The sequence below is a fragment of the Ruditapes philippinarum genome, unplaced genomic scaffold, assembly GCF_026571515.1.
Source record: "Ruditapes philippinarum isolate M1 unplaced genomic scaffold, ASM2657151v2 ctg5336_1_1_1_1, whole genome shotgun sequence".
Taxonomy (NCBI): domain Eukaryota; kingdom Metazoa; phylum Mollusca; class Bivalvia; order Venerida; family Veneridae; genus Ruditapes; species Ruditapes philippinarum.
This window is the reverse complement of record NW_026852038.1, coordinates 16,990-38,527: the sequence shown is the minus strand read 5'-3', so window position 1 is coordinate 38,527 and position 21,538 is coordinate 16,990. Positions and strand designations below refer to the sequence as shown.

At 31.4% G+C, this 21,538-nt stretch overlaps 1 protein-coding gene across 1 annotated transcript in view; it reads right to left on the bottom strand.

The window, feature by feature from the left end:
- Window positions 1-21,538, bottom strand: part of LOC132747657 (receptor-type tyrosine-protein phosphatase beta-like) — a 44,160-nt gene that overhangs the window by 6,576 nt on the left and 16,046 nt on the right. Inside the window, exons 10-17 of the mRNA XM_060737105.1 lie at window positions 19,056-19,135; window positions 13,578-13,712; window positions 12,096-12,113; window positions 10,728-10,853; window positions 10,304-10,455; window positions 9,246-9,396; window positions 5,530-5,638; window positions 4,246-4,266 (exon numbers count right to left, since the gene is read on the bottom strand). Of these exons, the coding sequence (XP_060593088.1) occupies window positions 4,246-4,266; window positions 5,530-5,638; window positions 9,246-9,396; window positions 10,304-10,455; window positions 10,728-10,853; window positions 12,096-12,113; window positions 13,578-13,712; window positions 19,056-19,135 (792 nt within the window). The remainder of the gene's footprint in view (window positions 1-4,245; window positions 4,267-5,529; window positions 5,639-9,245; window positions 9,397-10,303; window positions 10,456-10,727; window positions 10,854-12,095; window positions 12,114-13,577; window positions 13,713-19,055; window positions 19,136-21,538) is intronic.

Sequence of the window (21,538 nt, the reverse complement as noted above, 5' to 3'; positions counted from 1 at the left end):
ACCCAGTGCGTTAACTGGAGTGCATGTATTAGTTACTCGCACTCAAGTTACCACACTGTCTGTGAGCATGCTTCTTGATTGGCTACATTTTTCTGGGGTTTACTTATTGTGACAACAGGGAAAAGGAAAAAAACTGATACATGGCTTACATTATTTAAGGGGTTTACATATTTTGATGACAGGGAAAGTATTTTTATTTTTGCCTATGATACAAAAAAGAAAGAGCATCAAAACACCCTATAAGCTGATATTTGATTTATACTACAAATAAGAAAGCCTTATGTTTCAATGCTCTTTCTATTATTTTGATCAGGTTAACAGCTTTAATGTTAATTTGGTTTGCTTTAACATTGTCAAGTTGAGCTTAATTAGCTGTATATTTCAAAGATAAAATATTATTATGGGGAAGGGCCAATAACTGATGATGACAAATGATTAAGATAAAATATTATCCTACACTTCTTTAACAAATGGACAGTATAGATAACTTACAATGGTAATTTATATAAATAATGAATTAAAATAGATTATGACAAAATTTAGAGATATTATGACCTTTTCCAGTACACACACTATTTTAACATTTGGATATGCACACTGTCACTTTAAACAAAAACATTATCAAAGTTTTGCATTTTTATGGTTTAGTGACGCACTATGATAACTAATAGAGAGCACAATTCACTTTGATTGCAAGCAACCACAATGACTTGCTATATCTGAGACACTGGATCATATTAATAAAGCAATCTTGATAAATTTGAAATATATACTATTTATGCCCCCATTTACCCATAACATGCTTTATTTGGCACAATTGTGATATGGATTTGTCCACCTTAGAATTTGGAGCAATCCATTTTAAGTTTGTGGATTTCAATATCAAAATAGAGAAATTCAACCACCAACAGTTCAGAGCCTGCCTAGACTGCACCAATTTTCAGGCTGGCCTAATTCTATACTGGTAGTAAATGGTTATCATTTATGTAACAGCAGTTTATGGCTTAAGAACTCAAACTTGATTCTACGTTTAAGCAAGTCATGCTGTAAATTGGCATACAACTTGCTGAAGGTACAGACAGACAGACAGACAGAGACAAACGTTACAGATTGAAGTAACTGTCAGATGTAACAAACAGGTACAACAATGCACATTGTCTAATTATGGTTAACATGTCTGCCAAGTAGTTTCAATTTCCTTCCATTGATTCAAAAGATACAGACTGGACACAAAACTGCTGACAGACGGGCTGACGGACAGGCAAACTGGTGCATATTTCAGGGCGTGTAAAAACAGGAGAGAGACAGATGGCCAATTCATCAAGTAAGTGTAAAACATTTTTGTAACAGCATAATTTATAAGAATGTCAATAATGATCAGAAAACTATTGTTGTGATTTTAAAAAAACTCAAATAAACTAGAACTATCACTAAATGTGATTAATACCCCCGCAAGACTGCATCGGAAATGAAGGAGTAACTAGTAACAGAATACCTTGCAAAAGAACTGAAATAGAGTTATGGTTGTGGGCAATAGAAATAGTTGTGGTTCTTGTATGTTGCATTTCCTTTCAATGTGGTTGACCATTGATGAATTTTTATTGAATTACTCTGTAATAAGTCCAAAAAGAGTTACGCTTCTTGAGCACTACACTTCCTCTCATTGCGCTTGACCATTGAATGAAGTTTCATTGACTTCTAAACATTAGTTTTTTAAGTTATGCACCTGACAAGGAAAATGAACAAAGGGCAAAAACTCTACAAATACTGAAGATGGAGTTATGGTTATTGTACACTGCACTTCCTCTCATTGCATTTGACCATTGTATGAAGTTGTATTGAATTCCAACTACTAGTTTTCAAGTTATGCACTGGACAAAAAAAGTAACAAAGGGCAATAAATGTAAAAATTCAAAATAGAGTTATGGTTCTTGTGCACTGCACTTCATTTCGCTGCCCTTGACCATTGTATGAAGTTTCTTTGAATTCAAACCATTAATTTTCAAATTATGCACTGGACAATAAAAAGTAACAAAGGGCAAAAGCTCTTAAATGAGTAAAGAAAGAGTTATGGTTTCTGTGCACTGTGCTTTCTTTCAATATACTTGACCATTGTATGAAATTGCATTGAATTCCAACTAGTAGTTTTAAAGTTATGCTCTGGACAAGAAAAAAGCAATGGAAAAGTAACAAAGGGCAATAACTCTATAATTACTATGGATCTGCACTTCCTCTTATTGTGCTTGACCATTGTATGAAGTCGTTTTGAATTCCAACCAATACTTTAAAAGTTATGCTCTGGACAAGGAAAAGTATCAAAGGGCAATAACTCTCTAATTTGTCAAAATGGTGTTATTGTTCTTGTGCACTGCACTTCCACATAATGTGCTTGACAATTGTATGAAGTTGTATTAAATTCCAACCAGTAGTTTTCAAGTCATGCTCCGGACAAAGAAAAGTAACAAAGGGCAATAACTCTGTAATTAGTGAAGATGGAGTTATGGTTCTTGTTCACTGCACTTCCTCTTAATGTGCTTGACCATTTATAAAGTTGTATTGAATTCCAACCATTAGTCTTCAAGTTATGCTCCAGACAAGGAAAATGCAACGGACGGCTAGACCTACCGACCGACCGACCAACTGACCGACCACTGAGTGACTCCTATATACCCCCACAAACTTCGTTTCGGGGGTATAAAAACAAACAACTATTTAAGGGATGTAAAACAGAGAGATTGAAAAGAATGATGGAGACCACAGAATTGATGCGTGGATATATAACATAAAAAGTTGAAATGCATATATGTCAGGTATAACATAGTATAAAATTATCTATTTAACAAGAATATTTTTATTTGGCATGTACTGTTCAATTATATGTACTTGTAGATTTTGTCAGTGAGCAGTCTGGAGATATATGCTACAAACAGAATGTAAAGGAGTAAAAATATTGGCTATTCAAGTAGATGAAATGTAATAACTGCTTTAATTTCTTTAAAATTATATGCATAAATTAATAGTAATGTTTTTGGTACATTACCAAGTTGTTTTGTATGGCACATCAACACTACTCAAGTCATAAGGAGTTTTATTTCTAGTTTTGTTAAAGAGGAAAATCTATGATGCCCACTCATCTATTATTTTAGCCTAGTTCAGTTTTAAAACCACACAGACTCAGTAAGGTTTATATATCGACTGTCCAGTTTTGCTGTTTTTTGGAAAATCTCAAGTGCCTTTCTATTCATAATAATATCAAGACATAGGCGTGCATCTTAGTAGATCCATCAACCTTCTGTAATCTGGCTAAAGAGCTGCCTCAATAAATGAATTAAAAGATTTTTAGTGTTATTCAAACCCTCAGCGGAAATTCAGTTGTCTTAACCACTCAGCCCCTTACATTATTTCAGGCATCAGTGGGCATCTTGATATAATCAAAAACTTTTGAAAGAAATTTGCTAGGAAATTCCCATGTATTTAACTTCCCTCTGAGGAATCAAATCCATGTCAGAAAGGGGAAAATGATTAGAAACCAGTATCCTTACATCTCAGTCATTAAATCCCCTCAGAATATTTACACAAGAAGTAAGAAATCCCTTCAGTATATTTACATAAAAATATAAGAAATCTACTCAGTATTTTACAAAGAATATATGAAATCCCCCAGTATATTTGCAAAGATAACATGAAATCCCCCAATATGTTTGTACAGAAAACAAGATTTCCCCTGGTATATTTACATAGAATACAAGAAGTCCCCCTCAGTAATTATTTACAAAGAAAATATGAAATTCCCCTGTATATTTGGACAGAAAACAAGAAACCCCCAAGAATATTTACAAAGAAAACCCCTGGGTATATTAACAAAGAAAATATGAAATACCCCAATATATTTGGATAGAAATCAAGAAATCCCCTCTGTATATTTACAGAGGAAACAAGAAATCCCCTCTGTGTATTTACATAGAAAACCCCTCAGTATATTTACATAGAAAACAAGCAAAGGAAAAACACATGGCACTGAAACAAGATCTACGATGTATGGTTTTAACATTACAAGTTTGATATATATTACCAATTTATCATATAAAAATTCATGCTTATTTTTATCAGTCAGAGTCACTCATCTTAAACATGTTATAATTTAAGTGAGCTCCAAGAGAAAATAAAAGTATTTCAAAACTGTTTTAGATATAAAGAAGACATATAGCTAGATATAATACTATAGTTCAATGACAATGTAATTACGTGATCCTGGATGGGTTTGGTCTGTAAAAAAAATTGAAGGCAACATACTACAATGCATGATTTTTTTTCTGTAAGTTATTTTAGTTAGGTGACACCAACATAGTTTTAGATCAAATGGTAACATAGCTGTAATACTGCATGAGACATAAATGCCTCTTCCATGCATTATATGTGATATGTCCTCACAGTCACAACCTATTCTCAAACAAAGTACATGTACAAAGTTTCCAAATATGTATGAATTACAAGTCCCTATCTGGATTGGAGAAGAACTACTCCCCCACCACCTCCCAAACCCCAATGTTAACTAGCTATATAGCTTCCAAACATGATATACTTCAAAGAAATGGCTGAATTGACCACTATCCCACAGGGCTGTGATATGAAAAATAGTTCTATTTATAGATGCCTTACTAACTGAACAATACCCATAATTTTCGACAGTCATGGAAAAAGACGCTTGCTTCATTTTCATTTTTCAATTAATCTTAATTTGAGGCAGCCTAGTAAAAAATCTTTTCAAATCATTCCTCATTCTGTTAAAAAGATATTCATTGCAAGCTCCATTCTTTAAATATATAATTTCTTTCACTAATTTCATTTGAAAAACTATTCATCTCCTTTCACATGCTGGAACCCTACTGATAAGCCTTTGCATCCACAGCAGACGGAGTAATTTGGAAATGCTATATATCTTTAATGGACTTGTCCATCATTCAACCTGGTAAAAACCATTCATCACTTTTTATGGAAAATTTCAAATTTACACTGACTGAATAGTGCACAGTGCACAACATTATCAAATCTTGGTCTGTACTAGGTGCTTGGGTAGATTCAGTAACCCTATGAAGTCTAAGGATTAAATATAAGGACGAAATATGACAATGTAAGCCACAGACTATGGAAAAGAAACATAATGGTAACAAAAATTGAACTAATTTTTCCTACTGTGTTGCCTTAATGCAAAGTAGTTTTTTTAAGTAAAAGATACAAAAACATGATGCTTTTAACCTTACAGCAAACATCAAAGTGTTCTGCCAGTATCCTACAGATCAAGTCCGGAAACTATCCAACTAACCATCATTTAAAATACAAAATTTATTCTTAGATTTTTCAAGTTTTAAACTTCAAACTCTTTCTTTCATGAACAAAATATGAAACTGATGAACAAGAAAGAAACAGAATGTTTGAGAAGTAGGAGTTTGAGAAAACTTTACTAGTGGCAAAGGCTAATCAATTTAGGTTCCAGAAGTTAAAGGGTATAGAATAGATAAACATAGTTACCAAATCCCTGGTTCTCGTACAGATTTTCCCCTGAGTCTGTCATCTTGAGAGCCGCCCTCTTCTCCTCCAACATTTTCTCAAAACAATCATGTATCATGATAAACTGGGACTGTAATAACATATAAAACAATCATGTATCATGATATACTGGGACTGTAATAACATAGAAAACAATCATGTATCATGATATACTGGTACTGTAATAACATAGAAAACAATCATGTATCATGATATACTGGGACTGTAATAACATAGAAAACAATCATGTATCATGATATACTGGTACTGTAATAACATAGAAAACAATCATGTATCATGATATACTGGTACTGTAATAACATAGAAAACAATCATGTATCATGATATACTGGTACTGTAATAACATACAAAACAATCATGTATCATGATATACTGGGACTGTATCAACATATAAAACAATCATGTATCATGATATAAACTGTTATAAAATATAAACAATCATGTATCATGATATACTGGGACTGTAATAACATACAAAACAATCATGTATCATGATATAAACTGTTATAAAATATAAACAATCATGTATCATGATATACTGGGACTGTAATAACATACAAAAAAATCATGTATCATGATATACTGGGACTGTAATAACATAGAAAACAATCATGTATCATGATATACTGGTACTGTAATAACATACAAAACAATCATGTATCATGATATACTGGGACTGTAATAACATAGAAAACAATCATGTATCATGATATACTGGTACTGTAATAACATACAAAACAATCATGTATCATGATATACTGGGACTGTATCAACATATAAAACAATCATGTATCATGATATAAACTGTTATAAAATATAAACAATCATGTATCATGATATACTGGGACTGTAATAACATACAAAACAATCATGTATCATGATATAAACTGTTATAAAATATAAACAATCATGTATCATGATATACTGGGACTGTATCAACATATAAAACAATCATGTATCATGATATAAACTGTTATAAAATATAAACAATCATGTATCATGATATACTGGGACTGTAATAACATACAAAACAATCATGTATCATGATATACTGGGACTGTAATAACATAGAAAACAATCATGTATCATGATATACTGGTACTGTAATAACATACAAAACAATCATGTATCATGATATTCTGGGACTGTATCAACATATAAAACAATCATGTATCATGATATAAACTGTTATAAAATATAAACAATCATGTATCATGATATACTGGGACTGTAATAACATACAAAACAATCATGTATCATGATATACTGGGACTGTAATAACATAGAAAACAATCATGTATCATGATATACTGGTACTGTAATAACATACAAAACAATCATGTATCATGATATTCTGGGACTGTATCAACATATAAAACAATCATGTATCATGATATAAACTGTTATAAAATATAAACAATCATGTATCATGATATACTGGGACTGTAATAACATACAAAACAATCATGTATCATGATATAAACTGTTATAAAATATAAACAATCATGTATCATGATATACTAGGACTGTATCAACATACAAAGCAATCATGTATCATGATATAAACTGTTATAAAATATAAACAATCATGTATCATGATATACTAGGACTGTAATAACATACAAAACAATCATGTATCATGATATACTGGGACTGTATCAACATATAAAACAATCATGTATCATGATATAAACTGTTATAAAATATAAACAATCATGTATCATGATATACTGGTACTGTAATAACATACAAAACAATCATGTATCATGATATACTGGGACTGTATCAACATATAAAACAATCATGTATCATGATATAAACTGTTATAAAATATAAACAATCATGTATCATGATATACTGGGACTGTAATAACATACAAAACAATCATGTACCATGATATACTGGGACTGTATCAACATACAAAGCAATCATGTATCATGATATACTGGGACTGTAATAACATACAAAACAATCATGTATCATGATATACTGGGACTGTAATAACATACAAAACAATCATGTATCATGATATACTAGGACTGTATCAACATACAAAGCAATCATGTATCATGATCAGAGCTGCATCAGTACTAAGGGTGTAGTACTTAAGTACCAGTACCAGTACTTGGAAAATTTTGCAGTACCATTACCAGTACCAGTACTAGATTTTAGCTCGGTACTGCAGTACCAGTACTTTTTTGGTGAAGGAATTAAGTACCAGTACCATTACTGTTATATATTCATCAAAGTTTGAATAAATACAGTGTCAAACAAATAATTGCAAATATTATTCAGCAAATAAATAAAATCATAATTTACTTTAAAGTTAACATAACATATTTAAAACTTTATAGTTTTAACATACATTTTACAAACAATATTTACAACATACATTTTATATTCATGTCATATCTAATTGTTTAGTAACCAGTCAACTGTTTAAATACAATGCAAACATCTTTCATTTAAAACACAGCAGTCTTTTGTTGCCTTTTACACCTTCGCACCTCTGTTCAATTTATACCAAAGTAAATAACAACTTTTTATGCTAACAATGTCACTTTTTTCACTTGAACTGGGATTATTTAGAATAGAAGAAATTAATTGTGTTTATCTTGCTCTTTTACTAGTAAATACAAAGTAATAAAAAAGATTAATAAGGATATTTTAGGTTAAAGAGTTATTGAGTCTGTTTATCTTAATTTAAGTTTTACTTAAAGTCTTTGGTGCTTTTCATGATGAATACTATGTTAACATTTACAGGAATATTGCAGCAAATTATCTTTATATTTGATAACTTACTTTTTCACAAAAATGAAATATAGTTAATGTAATTTACAGCTTTATTTTATGAGAAAAATTGATGCTATTTTCAATTTTTATCAAAACCAAAAGTACTGGGTAATGCAGTAGCAGTACCACTTTTTAAGACAGTAATGCAGTACCAGTACCAGTAGTAGCAAAATTTTGTAAGAGTAATTCAGTATCAGTACCAGTACTTGCAAAATCGCTGCAGTACGTACTGCAGTACCAGTACCAGTACCAGTAATGCAGCTCTGATCATGATATAAACTGTTATAAAATATAAACAATCATGTATCATGATATACTGGGACTGTAATAACATACAAAACAATCATGTATCATGATATAAACTGTTATAAAATATAAACAATCATGTATCATGATATACTAGGACTGTATCAACATACAAAGCAATCATGTATCATGATATAAACTGTTATAAAATATAAACAATCATGTATCATGATATACTAGGACTGTATCAACATACAAAGCAATCATGTATCATGATATAAACTGTTATAAAATATAAACAATCATGTATCATGATATACTGGGACTGTAATAACATACAAAACAATCATGTATCATGATATACTGGGACTGTAATAACATAGAAAACAATCATGTATCATGATATACTGGTACTGTAATAACATACAAAACAATCATGTATCATGATATACTGGGACTGTAATTACATATAAACAATCATGTATCATAATAAACTGGGACTGTAATAATATACAAAACAATCATGATATACTAAACAATCATGATATACTTGGACTGTAAATTTCATGTAAACAATCATGTAAATGCTAGAATATTTCTCTGTTACAATATTACACTATCTGTAGAATTTCACGTACCTCTGTTTGCACCATGGCTACTCTATTTTCTCTAAGACTAAGCACTATACCAAATATATCAACTTCATCTTCCTCACTAAACTGATCACTAGACAAATACAAGTGTAATCTGTCTGTAGCTATAAATGTACCAGTTCTTCCTACACCAGCACTGAAAGATAAACAAAAATTGTTGTTCAGTAAATTCTCTCCTTCCAAATCTTATAAATAAATACAGTACAACCTCTGTAGAACAACCACCCTTTGAGAGAGAAAGATTTTGGTTGCTGCTGAGAGATGTTGCTCTACAGAGGTTAAATTTAGGACTACATGCTGTGTTAAGGCTCACCTGTAAAGGGCAACTACTATTATTTACCAATTTTTTAAAATATTTAAAAGTTAAAATGGGGCATAACACCAAAAATATAGTTTTAAGTATTATGCCCCTTGTCATCACAGCTGCCTCTTGTCATGATAGGCAAGCACTCCAATTTTCATACTGATATCTTTAAAATGGTGTGAGTATCAAGCTACAGTACAGTTTTTTTTTTGCACAATGACAATGAAAATTCGGTGATAATATTACCTCAAACTTTTCTTCAAAGGTCAAAACATGAAAATTATTATGCTTCACAAAACATTTTGCATGACCATGCAGTAGTATTGTCACAAATATTCTGGGCATTATTTTTGAAGTATATTGATTTTTTTCATGAAGGAATAAGCAAAAATGTCTGTTATATATACATGTAACTTGGTTATAAAGTAAATTGGTTTTTAGTTATAGAATATATTTTACTAGTATCATCATGTTTTTAAATGTCTCCTATAAATCTATCGAGATTGGTCCAACATGTATTTTAATATGATTGAATTTTGTGATGTATTGTATATATGACATGCTTGGAATGAGACAATAAACTATTAAACTGTAAAAAAAAACAAAAAAAACATGATACCATGTGCGGTAATACATCAATATATGACCAAGAACAGAGAATGAAGAACTTCGGAAAGCTAATCTTTAATGTATTAATATACTAAATATATATTAATGTAATCGCAGAAGTTTGAAATACCTGCAATGAATGACCATTGGTCCTTTCATATCATGTGGTACATGACTACGAACTGTACGCACAAAGTTGATGAAATGGTCAAACTCGACGTTCGCACTGAAATCTGGGAAATCCAAGTAGTGAAAATGGATCACTTGACGTGTCTCATCATTCTGTCAAATAAAAAGATATTGTTTTTAATTTGATTCATAAATACTCATCTAAATTTATTCAAATTACAACTCATGACTTAAGGTAAACAGTCTAATCATGTTTGTGTTATATTAACATATTACAATAAAGGTATGATCCTATAAAGTTGTGTTCTTTCACTACACTATTACAATTCTCGATATTGGTACCATGAACAAACATCAACAAAATGGACAGACTTTTTCTTTTGTAAATAGACAACTTATTCTTTTGTACATAGGCAAAAACTTACCACAGAGACATCAAATATTGAGATGTTGTATTTGTCTAGTTGTGATATAGAGGTTGGATTAACAACCACATCTCCGTACTGTTTAGGTTCCCTCAGTTCGTCTGGCCAGTATTTCTCACATTTCACCTTTAAGGATAAAGAAAAGTAAAGGTCAAATCTTTCAACATGCCATTGCCACTTGTAACAATAGATTTCTATCATATTTCACTAGGAGTAGGGAGTTTCACAAGGTTCCATTCTTTGACCTATACTTTTTATTCATATCAATGCAATGTCTATACTCTGTGATGACCTTCTCATAGCATTGTATGCAGATGACTTATCATATTACAAAATAAAAATCTATTATCTAATATCTCATTATCAATTATCTAACTTCATGTTTCAGTATAAATGCATTTAATATTGGCTGAATTTTTCACGTAGATATAACAATTGGGAAGTATAAATGTACAATAATGCATTTTTAGAGGGGGTGGCTGAGTGGGGGTGTAATATGTCCTGCGAGGTAAATGTTCATTTACCATCACACACTCAAACATCAACAAACTATATTTAAACCAAGAGCTACAAAACTTATACTAAACCAGCCAATAGGTTCATCAATATTAGAACTTTAAAAAAAAAACTTAATAGAGTGAATTAAAAAACCACACAGCAATTATAATTTATTAAAATGCAAACATAAAAAAACACTTTATATTGTAGTTGTTGTTATTTTTGTTATTAATGTTACAATCTTATTATGAGTTAATTCTAATATTATTGTGATTAACAAATCTAATATAATCTTTAAAGAAATGTGAGTGTCAGTTGGATTAATATAAGAAATACTTTAATAATTCTAAAAGTATGTATTTAAAATATTGCTTAAATGACTTTTTAAATTTTTTGTAAACACTTAATTTATCATTTATCACTTTTTTGTTATTGATAAATCAGAAGGCCATACTGAAACTGAATCTAAATATTTTGTTTTTCTGTGTTAATACATATAAAGCCAGGGTCTAAACTGTTAGCAGCTCAATTTTTGTATTTTGTTATTGAAACCCCTTAAACTTTGAGTGTACTGTCCCAAATTCAAAGCAGGGCAAGTCCATTATAAAAAAATCAGCTAGTTAAGGGTTAAATCAAGGTTTTAATATTTTTATCAACACTATAGTGACCCTTGACCAAGTTGACAAAAATCCCTCCTCCCATGAAAGGTACCTCATTACCCAATACCAAAATTATCCATCCATAATCGAAAGATAAGGATATCCATCTATAAACAAAAGATCAGACAATAAAAGAAAGAACTATGTGAAATGGTAAGAAAGTGAGCCAGAAGAATGGCAGACAGACAGACAGACAGACAGACAGACAAACCTGTCCTTCCATGTTCCACTGAAAAATTGAGGAGAGCAAAATAAATAGAAATATAAACTATATACTAGTTGGCTATAATCACAAAGGCAAGATCAAGTAATACCAATTTCCATTTAAACATGCTAACAATAAGAGAATTGGTAAAATTAAGTAAAACGATATTCAGCAGGGAAGTAATTTTCATGTTATCATTTGGTTTACTGATGTCAAATTTGACAACACTGTATGGCATGTAAACATTCCTTTTCTTAGTCAGTGCAGTGTAATAATGCACTTAAATGTGTGGTCTGTTTAATAAAGAAGTTGAATGAAGCCTGTTAGGTAGCACACCACAGTAATGTAAGCCACAGCTTCGATGGCCAGGGAGGATTTCTTGGATATAGTGAATATTCTGGATTTAAATGACTGGTTGTCTTAAAAATGCATTTTCAGCATGAAATTTGTTTTTGTGACATCTAATATGATCACTGGCAAATTCGAAAACATGGCTAGAAATCACATGCTGTTGATTATATATGTCAAGGCCGCCATTTTTTGTAAACATTGCTTTTAAACAGCATGCACGGTAAAAAGAAGTCATTTTACAGGGGGGTACAAACTTTTAGCAGTAGCAAAAAATCGACAAGGTTGAGGACTTGTTTCTTTGTGATATTTTGCATGTATAGGGAGTTGTTAAAGCAGACACGGTGTTCCTTTAGCCTGTATATTTGCAGATATTTTTTGCCAGAGGGACGAAATGTGTTGTTTTGGGTCTCGGGCCACTGTAGATTTTGGGCTTCAACGGAATGAATTGCAACTTTTTTGACTGCCTGCCTATTGCAGATGGGATAATTTCTTTGTAGATTTGCAATCTTATGTCATATATTATGTTCTCAACAAAATGTGTTTTCTTTTTCCAGGTTGTGTAGTTTGGCATCAGAATTATTAGATGTATTGCTTGTAGGACATTGACGGCAGGAACTTGAAATTAAGTGTAGAGTGCTACCTTAGAATACAGAATTTCAAAAAACAGAATTTTCGGATGAATAAGTGACATTTCAGTCTCCACATATCTGTTGAAATTCAACCCTACAATTGATAGGGCAATTGCCTGCTAAACGTCAAAGAAGCCATAGAAGCAAAGCAGAAAGAACAATATGTAAATTAAATAATTTATCGATAAGGTTGTATACATCATTAGTTAAACACAGGTTATATGACCTTTTATAAATAGTTGTTTGTTTATATAACCTGAAAGTTATATAATATTATAGTAAATCTATACTTGGACATATGCACTTTTCCAGTTTTTAAAAGGAACTTATAATACAACTTAATTGATTTCTTTGATTTAGATATGAATTCATTCATAAATTCGCAGCAGCCATGTATAAAAGATAAATTAATGTAAACATAGACAATCGTCCAATGAGAGCAGACGTTACAAACATGCAGTATTGTATCACAATGATAATTTAAATAGTTCCCAAGATAAAGACTTACCCGGTTACCTTCTTTACATTGTGTTAGCATCACAATCACCATGACCCCATGCTCCCAAACCATTCGCCAAAAATCATCAATAGTTCCCGGCAACGGTCCCTGTGTAGCAATGTACTCACGTTGGTTGTGAAAACCCTGCAAACAAGTTCATAACAAAATTTAGTGAACCAATAACAAAACTGTGTCAAAGGTTATGTTGAATGTGGTGCCACACATTAATTCACCTTACAAGTTTAACAATTCAACTACATTTCCTTTAATAAATTTGTCAGCATCCTATATTCTGTCTCTTATTTTTCAGAATTTTAACCAATCAACTGCTAAGGAAATTGATTTTTGACTGGCCTTGCTCTATACTGGTGCCGTTGACCTGCTTTTAGTGACGCCAATGCTCAAACAGTTATCTATTACAATATATACAGACCAATACAAAGGATTGTAAATTGAATGTAACTTCCATATACCAAGGTGTACAATGCCATGATAATGCATTTATAACTAACCATGAAAAGGGTGATATTTTTTACTTTTTTATGATTCTACTTTTAACGCTTATTTAGAACATATTGGCAATATATTCTTAACTGTGAATAAAGACTTCTTGATTATAATGGACATGGCTGGTACTCATACAGTACAGTCTAGTAAAAAGGTTGATATTTTTTATGTTTCTATTTAATTTTAACGTTTATTCATTACACATGCCATATATTTTTAACAACTTTAATTATAGACATAGCTGGTACTAGCAGTACAGTCTAGTAAAAATGTATTGTTGAAAAGAAGGTCATGGACTTAAATGATACATTATCTCTGGCATATGTTTGCAAAATATTATACCTTGCAATCGGGAGTGAGAAGTTTTTGTCATAAAAATGAACTTGGCAATGACTAGCCTTGGCTAGACTTTAATTTAAAATAACATACAAGTATTAAATCCAATATGTTTCAGATATATTTATTGTCCTACATGTATGAAAAACTCATGATTCTAAAAGAAATATATATTAAAATCTATTTCTAAAACTCATGAATATAACAAAATATCGTTAAGAAAAGTCAATATAAATTTTGATTAGGAAAAAAACCCAACAGAATAGGTACATATCTAAAAGTTTAAGTGCAAGACAAACTTCAGATCAAAAAACCCAACAGAATAAGGTACATTATTCAAGGAGCTATCTAAAAGTTAAAGTGCAAGACTAACTTCAAATTGTTTGAGTAAAGACAAAAGTGAAAAAAAACAGCCTGAAAGCATAGATGTATGGTGAACAAACTACCTGTAGACTTCTAAACTGTATAAAAACAATCTACATCCGCCTAAAAAAATTTTGATTCCATTTATTACAAAAAGAACACAGTGTCTCAAATATTTTTGTTTCCCTAAAACCGTATGACAAAAAGAGATCATATTATCCTTGAATCTTTTTGTTTTCCTAATACTGTATTACAAAAAGAGATCATATTATCCTTGAATCTTTTTGTTTTCCTAATACCGTATTACAAAAAGAGAACATTATCCTTGAATCCTTTTGGTTTCCTAATCCCGTATTACAAAAAGACAACATTATCCTTGAATCTTTTTGGTTTCCTAATACGGTATTACAAAAAGAGAACATTATCCTTGAATCTTTTTGTTTTCCTAATACCGTATTACAAAAAGGGAACATTATCCTTGAATCTTTTTGTTTTCCTAATACCGTATTACAAAAAGAGAACATTATCCTTGAATTTTTTTGTTTTCCTAATACCGTATTACAAAAAAAGAACATTATCCTTGAATTTATAAAGTATTGATTTTGCAAATTAAGTGACCAACACATTAAACAAATAATTAATACTGGCAAGCTCTCACCAAGCTGTTAGAAAGCCTGCCACTCAACGCAGCATTTTTTTTAGGTTTGAACACTGTTTTAGGTGACAACAATGTTTCTTTCTAAAGAAAAAAAAGATCTGCCTAACTAGATCTGCCTAACTCTAATCCAGTAAATAAGATCTTTATAGGGAATGTGGCATGGAAATATTAAATGCAAGACTAGGTGAGTACAGAAGTTATCAGTACATGTATTAAGAAGGCAAGAAAATTGATTGTAGCCTAAAAAAAAGAAGAGAGAATATACATTCTTTCAATACATCTTGTCCCTGAAGATACATATATTTGTAGTCATAAATAAACATACAATCTAACAATTTGAAAGAATTTGTTTATATAATCATTATCTCAGTTAATTGTATTTTATGTATTATTGTATCTGCCCCTTTATGGGCCTCCCTGACTGCATGATTAATGTCTATTACTTTCATTCATTGGACTCAGGCTCACTACTACATAGCTGGTCTAAACCCCCTACATGGGACTTTGACTTTTCATGAGAAGAAGCTACCTAGTTGTTATCTTAGTCTAATTATCACTTCTGGCAACACACTGACAAAATGTCTCTAATATGAAATCTTAGTCTGATTATCATTTCTGGCAACACACTGACAAAATGTCTCTAATATGAAATCTTAGTCTGATTATCATTTCTGGCAACACACTGACAAAATGTCTCTAATATGAAATCTTAGTCTGATTATCATTTCTGGCAACACACTGACGAAATGTCTCTAATATGAAATCTTAGTCTGATTATCATTTCTGGCAACACACTGACAAAATGTCTCTAATATGAAATCTTAGTCTGATTATCATTTCTGGCAACACACTGACAAAATGTCTCTTAACATGAAATCTCAGTCTGATTATCACTTCTGGCAACACACTGACATGTTAAGGGCCATCTAGACTTGTGTGCAAGCATGCATAATAATTTCCTCACAAGTCTCCCACAATACCTTTCACCTGACTCAATCATATCAGAGGCCATATTCAAGCTGATTCTAAACCCTAACAAGTGTATTCAGAGTCTTAAACTTTAAAACGGCTAACCGCCATAATTCAGATGTCTCCATCTATGAATAAGATATTCACTGTAAAACAAGGAGTGAGCAGCCTTTTTAATTAAGCCTCTTATCTTATTCACATTCTGAATAGTGGTGTGCAATCATACTACATACGTCTTCATTACTTTTTTTGAGGCCCCACTTGGGTAACCCTGCATATTTGTCCATAATAGGTATGAGGGGGTCGGGTGACGTCTTCATTACTGTTCAACCTCAAAATAGTTGGTTTTCCTCCAATCTTTTTAATACTCACAATAGTGGTGTGCAAGCTTATAATGAATGCCTCCTATTGTACTGCTGTGTAAAACCTCATTTCGGATGCTATAAAGCAGACTTGACTGTGACCTTATCTGTAACAGCTTACTGATGTTTTTACAATTTTAAACAGTGACCCATTCATTCTATATATTCCACCCTTAGAGAGCTGCTCCTCTTACAAACAAACACATTAGGTGCAAGCAACACAATTCTAAGAGATGTCAACAATGACACCTAAGTCCATAAAATAACACCAAACCAATTAGATGCGGTTCTTAGTCAGACATTCAGTTCCTGAATATTAAATTACAAAATGGACATTTATATACAAATGAGATATTGTTATGTTGATAGAAATAAATGGATTTAAAAATATACAGAGTTTGAGAAATGACTATAGCATGAAGTATAGAGAATAAGAAAGGGTATCTACATGTATATCAATGTATTTACTGTAAGGACATAGGGGCATGCTATGTGTGTAAGATATACTTAAAGTCATAACTGAGGGAGATGGGACTTCAGATGTTGCATTCATAAACACTAGGGCAAAGACTTAATTCTTCTACTTCAGCAAAACATAATTTTTAAAGTTAACAATATATGGGTCACATTTTTGTTTAATTAACCTTAATCACTTTTATTTTCCAATGACAACAGTCAACTGTTTGTGCACATAGAAGCTATATTTATTTGTTGTAAAAAAGCAAACTTTGTGTCCCAATCTGTATTTTAATCTTCATTCTAAAAAGAAATGTTCTTGCCTGATTTCAAATGCAATTATTGTTCTTACTGTGTTATTTTTTTGTTGTTCAAAGAATCAACACTGTTCTAAGTTTTCAAACTTTATAATGCTGTCAGAATTCAGACTGATCAAAGATTTCATGGACAAATTTGGTTTCTGTATCAATCCTGCTTTATTTTCTCAATACTAAAAGCAAGTATTGTCTTGTTAAATACTGCCCTACTGTCTTAAACCAATATTGGTTCCTGGTTAATATTGGCCTATTGTCTCAAAGAAAAATACATGTAAATGTCTGAATTAATATTGGCATATTGTCTCAATGCAAAATAAGTGTCTGAATTAATATTGGCCTATTGTCTCGATGCAAAATAAGTGTCTGAATTAATATTGGCCTATTGTTTCAATGCAAAATAAGTGTCTGAATTAATATTGGCCTATTGTCTCAATGCAAAATAAGTGTCTGAATTAATATTGGCCTATTGTCTCAATGCAAAATAAGTGTCTGAATTAATATTGGCCTATTGTTTCAATGCAAAATAAGTGTCTGAATTAATATTGGCCTATTGTCTCAATGCAAAATAAGTGTCTGAATTAATATTGGCCTATTGTCTCAATGCAAAATAAGTGTCTGAATTAATATTGGCCTATTGTCTCAATGCAAAAAAAGTGTCTGAATTAATATTGGCCTATTGTCTCAATGCAAAATAAGTGTCTGAATTAATATTGGCCTATTGTCTCAATGCAAAAAAAGTGTCTGATTTTATATTGGCCTATTGTCTAAAAGGAAATATTGATGTCTGATTTAATACTGGCCCAAAGTATATAACATATTTTAGATTCCAATTAAATACTGGCCTATTGTCTCAAACCAAAAACTTGTGTCTGACTAAATATCGGCCTGTTTCAAAGCAAACATAGGTGTTTGAATAAATATCGGTCTATTGTCTTAAAAAAATATTGGTGCGTGAATAACTTTTTTTGTCTATTGTCTCAAAGCAATTTTGATGTGTGAATTGATATTTTTTCTAGAATTTCAATACTTACAATCTTACCATTCTTTCAATTTTTGTGTTTTGTTTTTGATATTATTTTGATTTTATCTCAAATTTTGAAAGTCATACAGCTCACTGCCTGTGCATGTATAGATAGTTAATGATAGTCTGACTAGGTCTGAGTATATTATTCTATCTATACTAATAGAAACTGCAAATCGGGCCAGACTGCCCAATGTAATATTTAACTAAAAGCAATTGAGAGCAGTTTTAAGATTTTTTTTTTAAAAATATTTGTGAGTGCTAATGTTTTTCCATTTTCTATCTTCTAAAAGCAACTATAGTGAGAACCTGCAACCACTTTGTTACACAAACAACTGTAAAGCGTCACATGTAAAACTGATTGAAATTAGGTCAACTAGCTTGTCGTATCCGTATATATATATAAATATTAAAGAGCGTTTATATAACATATATGGCATGATTCAAAATGCAAGAAACAAGCATAGCTTAGGCTCAATCAACAGTTCCAAAACTTACAGGCATATAATTAGCATTTATATAGTCTGTTGTTGGGTCATCCTCATCCAGTTGCTGAAGCTTTACTCGACTATGGTCAACTTAAGTAAATATTGTTAAAATAATATCATAATGCAAGTCAACTTAACTTAAATATACACAGAAAACTTAATCTCAGGGCTACCTTTACTTAACTATGGTCAACTTAAGTCCATATTGGTAAAATAATATCATAATGCAAGTCAACTCAAATATAGACAGAAAATAACTTAATCTCTCAACTATGGTCAACTTAAGTAAATATTGTTAAAATAATATCATAATGCAAGTCAACTTAACTTAAATATACACAGAAAAACTTAATCTCAGGGCTACCTTTACTTAACTATGGTCAACTTAAGTCCATATTGGATAAAATAATATTATTATAATGTAAGTCAACTTAAATATAGACAGAAAATAGATTAATCTATTGACTATGGTCAACTGAAGTAAATATTAATAAAATAATATCATAATGCAAGTCGGCTTAACCTAAATATAGTCAGAAAATAACAAAATATAAGAGCTAGCTTTACTCAATTTAGGTCAACTTGAGTAAATATTGTTAAAATAATATCAAAATGAAAGTCAACTTAACTTAAATAAAGTCAGAAAATAACACAATATCAGAGCTAGTTTTACTGGACTTTGGTCAACTTCATTGGTAAAATAGTATCATAATGCAAGTCAACTTAACTCATGCACAGAAATTAACTCAATATCAGAGCTAGCTTAACAAGGGTCAACACAAGTTAATATTGTTAGTGGCAAATTAAAAAACTATAAAAATACATCATTTCTGTAATGTTTCTATTTTTTGAAACAGTCTTTTAGTATATAATCAAAATACACATTTCAATAACATTTTACCTTAGATTTGCTTTTCATTCCAGTCAAAGAAGCGGGTAAGAAATTAATTGGTTTTAACCCTTAACCTGCTGAGTTTGTATTTAAGGATTTTCAACACTTTGAATTTGGATCAGTCCTTTCAAAGTCTAAGGGTATTTGATATCAAAATAAACAAAACTGAGTTACAAACAGTATAGAGCCTAGCCTCAAGGTTATAAAACTTTTTTCCTGACCTTTGAATAAAATCTCAGGATTTTCATTGGTCAGTGTGCATTCTGTACAAGTTTCTGATCTATGAAATACCTGCGATACGAGTTTGAGCTGAGAAAATTCTTAATAACCTTGGATCCTAGACAGACTTCACGGACGCTCGAGCTGTCCTAGCTCTATACTGGTAGTAAACTAGAACTGTGTCCAAAGGACACGGATGCCCCAACTGACAACATGTATATGGTATATAGTGAAAAAATCAACAAAGGGCCATAATTCTGTTAAATTTGGTCGCAGCAAAAATTCCTTCCTTTACTGCCATCAACACATTAAGGTTGTTCATCCCTGGAAGTTTAAGCAAAATCTGCCATTCGGTTTAAGAGGAGTTGCGTTCACAAAATTTCTATATGGTATATAGTGAAAAAATCAACAAAGGGCCATAATTCTGTTAAATTTGGTCCCAGCAAAAATTCCTTCCTTTACTACCATCTACACATTAAGGTTATTCATCCCTGGAAGTTTAAGAAAAATCTGCCATTCGGATTAAGAGGAGTTGTGTTCACAAAATTTCTACTTAGTATATAGTGAAAAAATCAACAAAGGGCCATAATTCTATTAACTTTGGTCGCAGCAAAAATTCCTTCCTTAACTACCATCTACACATTAAGGTTGTTCATCCCTGGAAGTTTAAGCAAAATCTGCCATTCGGTTTAAGAGGAGTTGCGTTCACAAAATTTCTATATGGTATATTGTGAAAAAATCAACAAAGGGCCATAATTCTGTTAAATTTGGTCACAGCAAAAATTCCTTCCTTTACTACCATCTACACATTAAGGTTGTTCATCCCTGGAAGTTTAAGCAAAATCTGCCATTCGGTTTAAGAGGAGTTGCGTTCACAAAATTTCTAAATGGTATATAATGAAAAAATCAACAAAGGGCCATAATTCTGTTAAATTTGGTCGCAGCAAAAATTCCTTCCTTTACTACCATCTACACATTAAGGTTGTTCATCCCTGGAAGTTTAAGCAAAATCTGCCATTCGGTTTAAGAGGAGTTGTGTTCACATATTTCTATATGGTATATTGTGAAAAAATCAACAAAGGGCCATAATTCTGTTAAATTTGGTCGCAGCAAAAATTCCTTCCTTTACTACCATCTACACATTAAGGTTGTTCATCCCTGGAAGTTTAAGCAAAATCTGCCATTCGGTTTAAGAGGAGTTGCGTTCACAAAATTTCTAAATGGTATATAGTGAAAAAATCAACAAAGGGCCATAATTCTGTTAAATTTGGTCGCAGCAAAAATTCCTTCCTTTACTACCATCTACACATTAAGGTTGTTCATCCCTGAAAGTTTAAGCAAAATCTGCCATCCGGTTTAAGAGGAGTTGCGTTCACAAGATT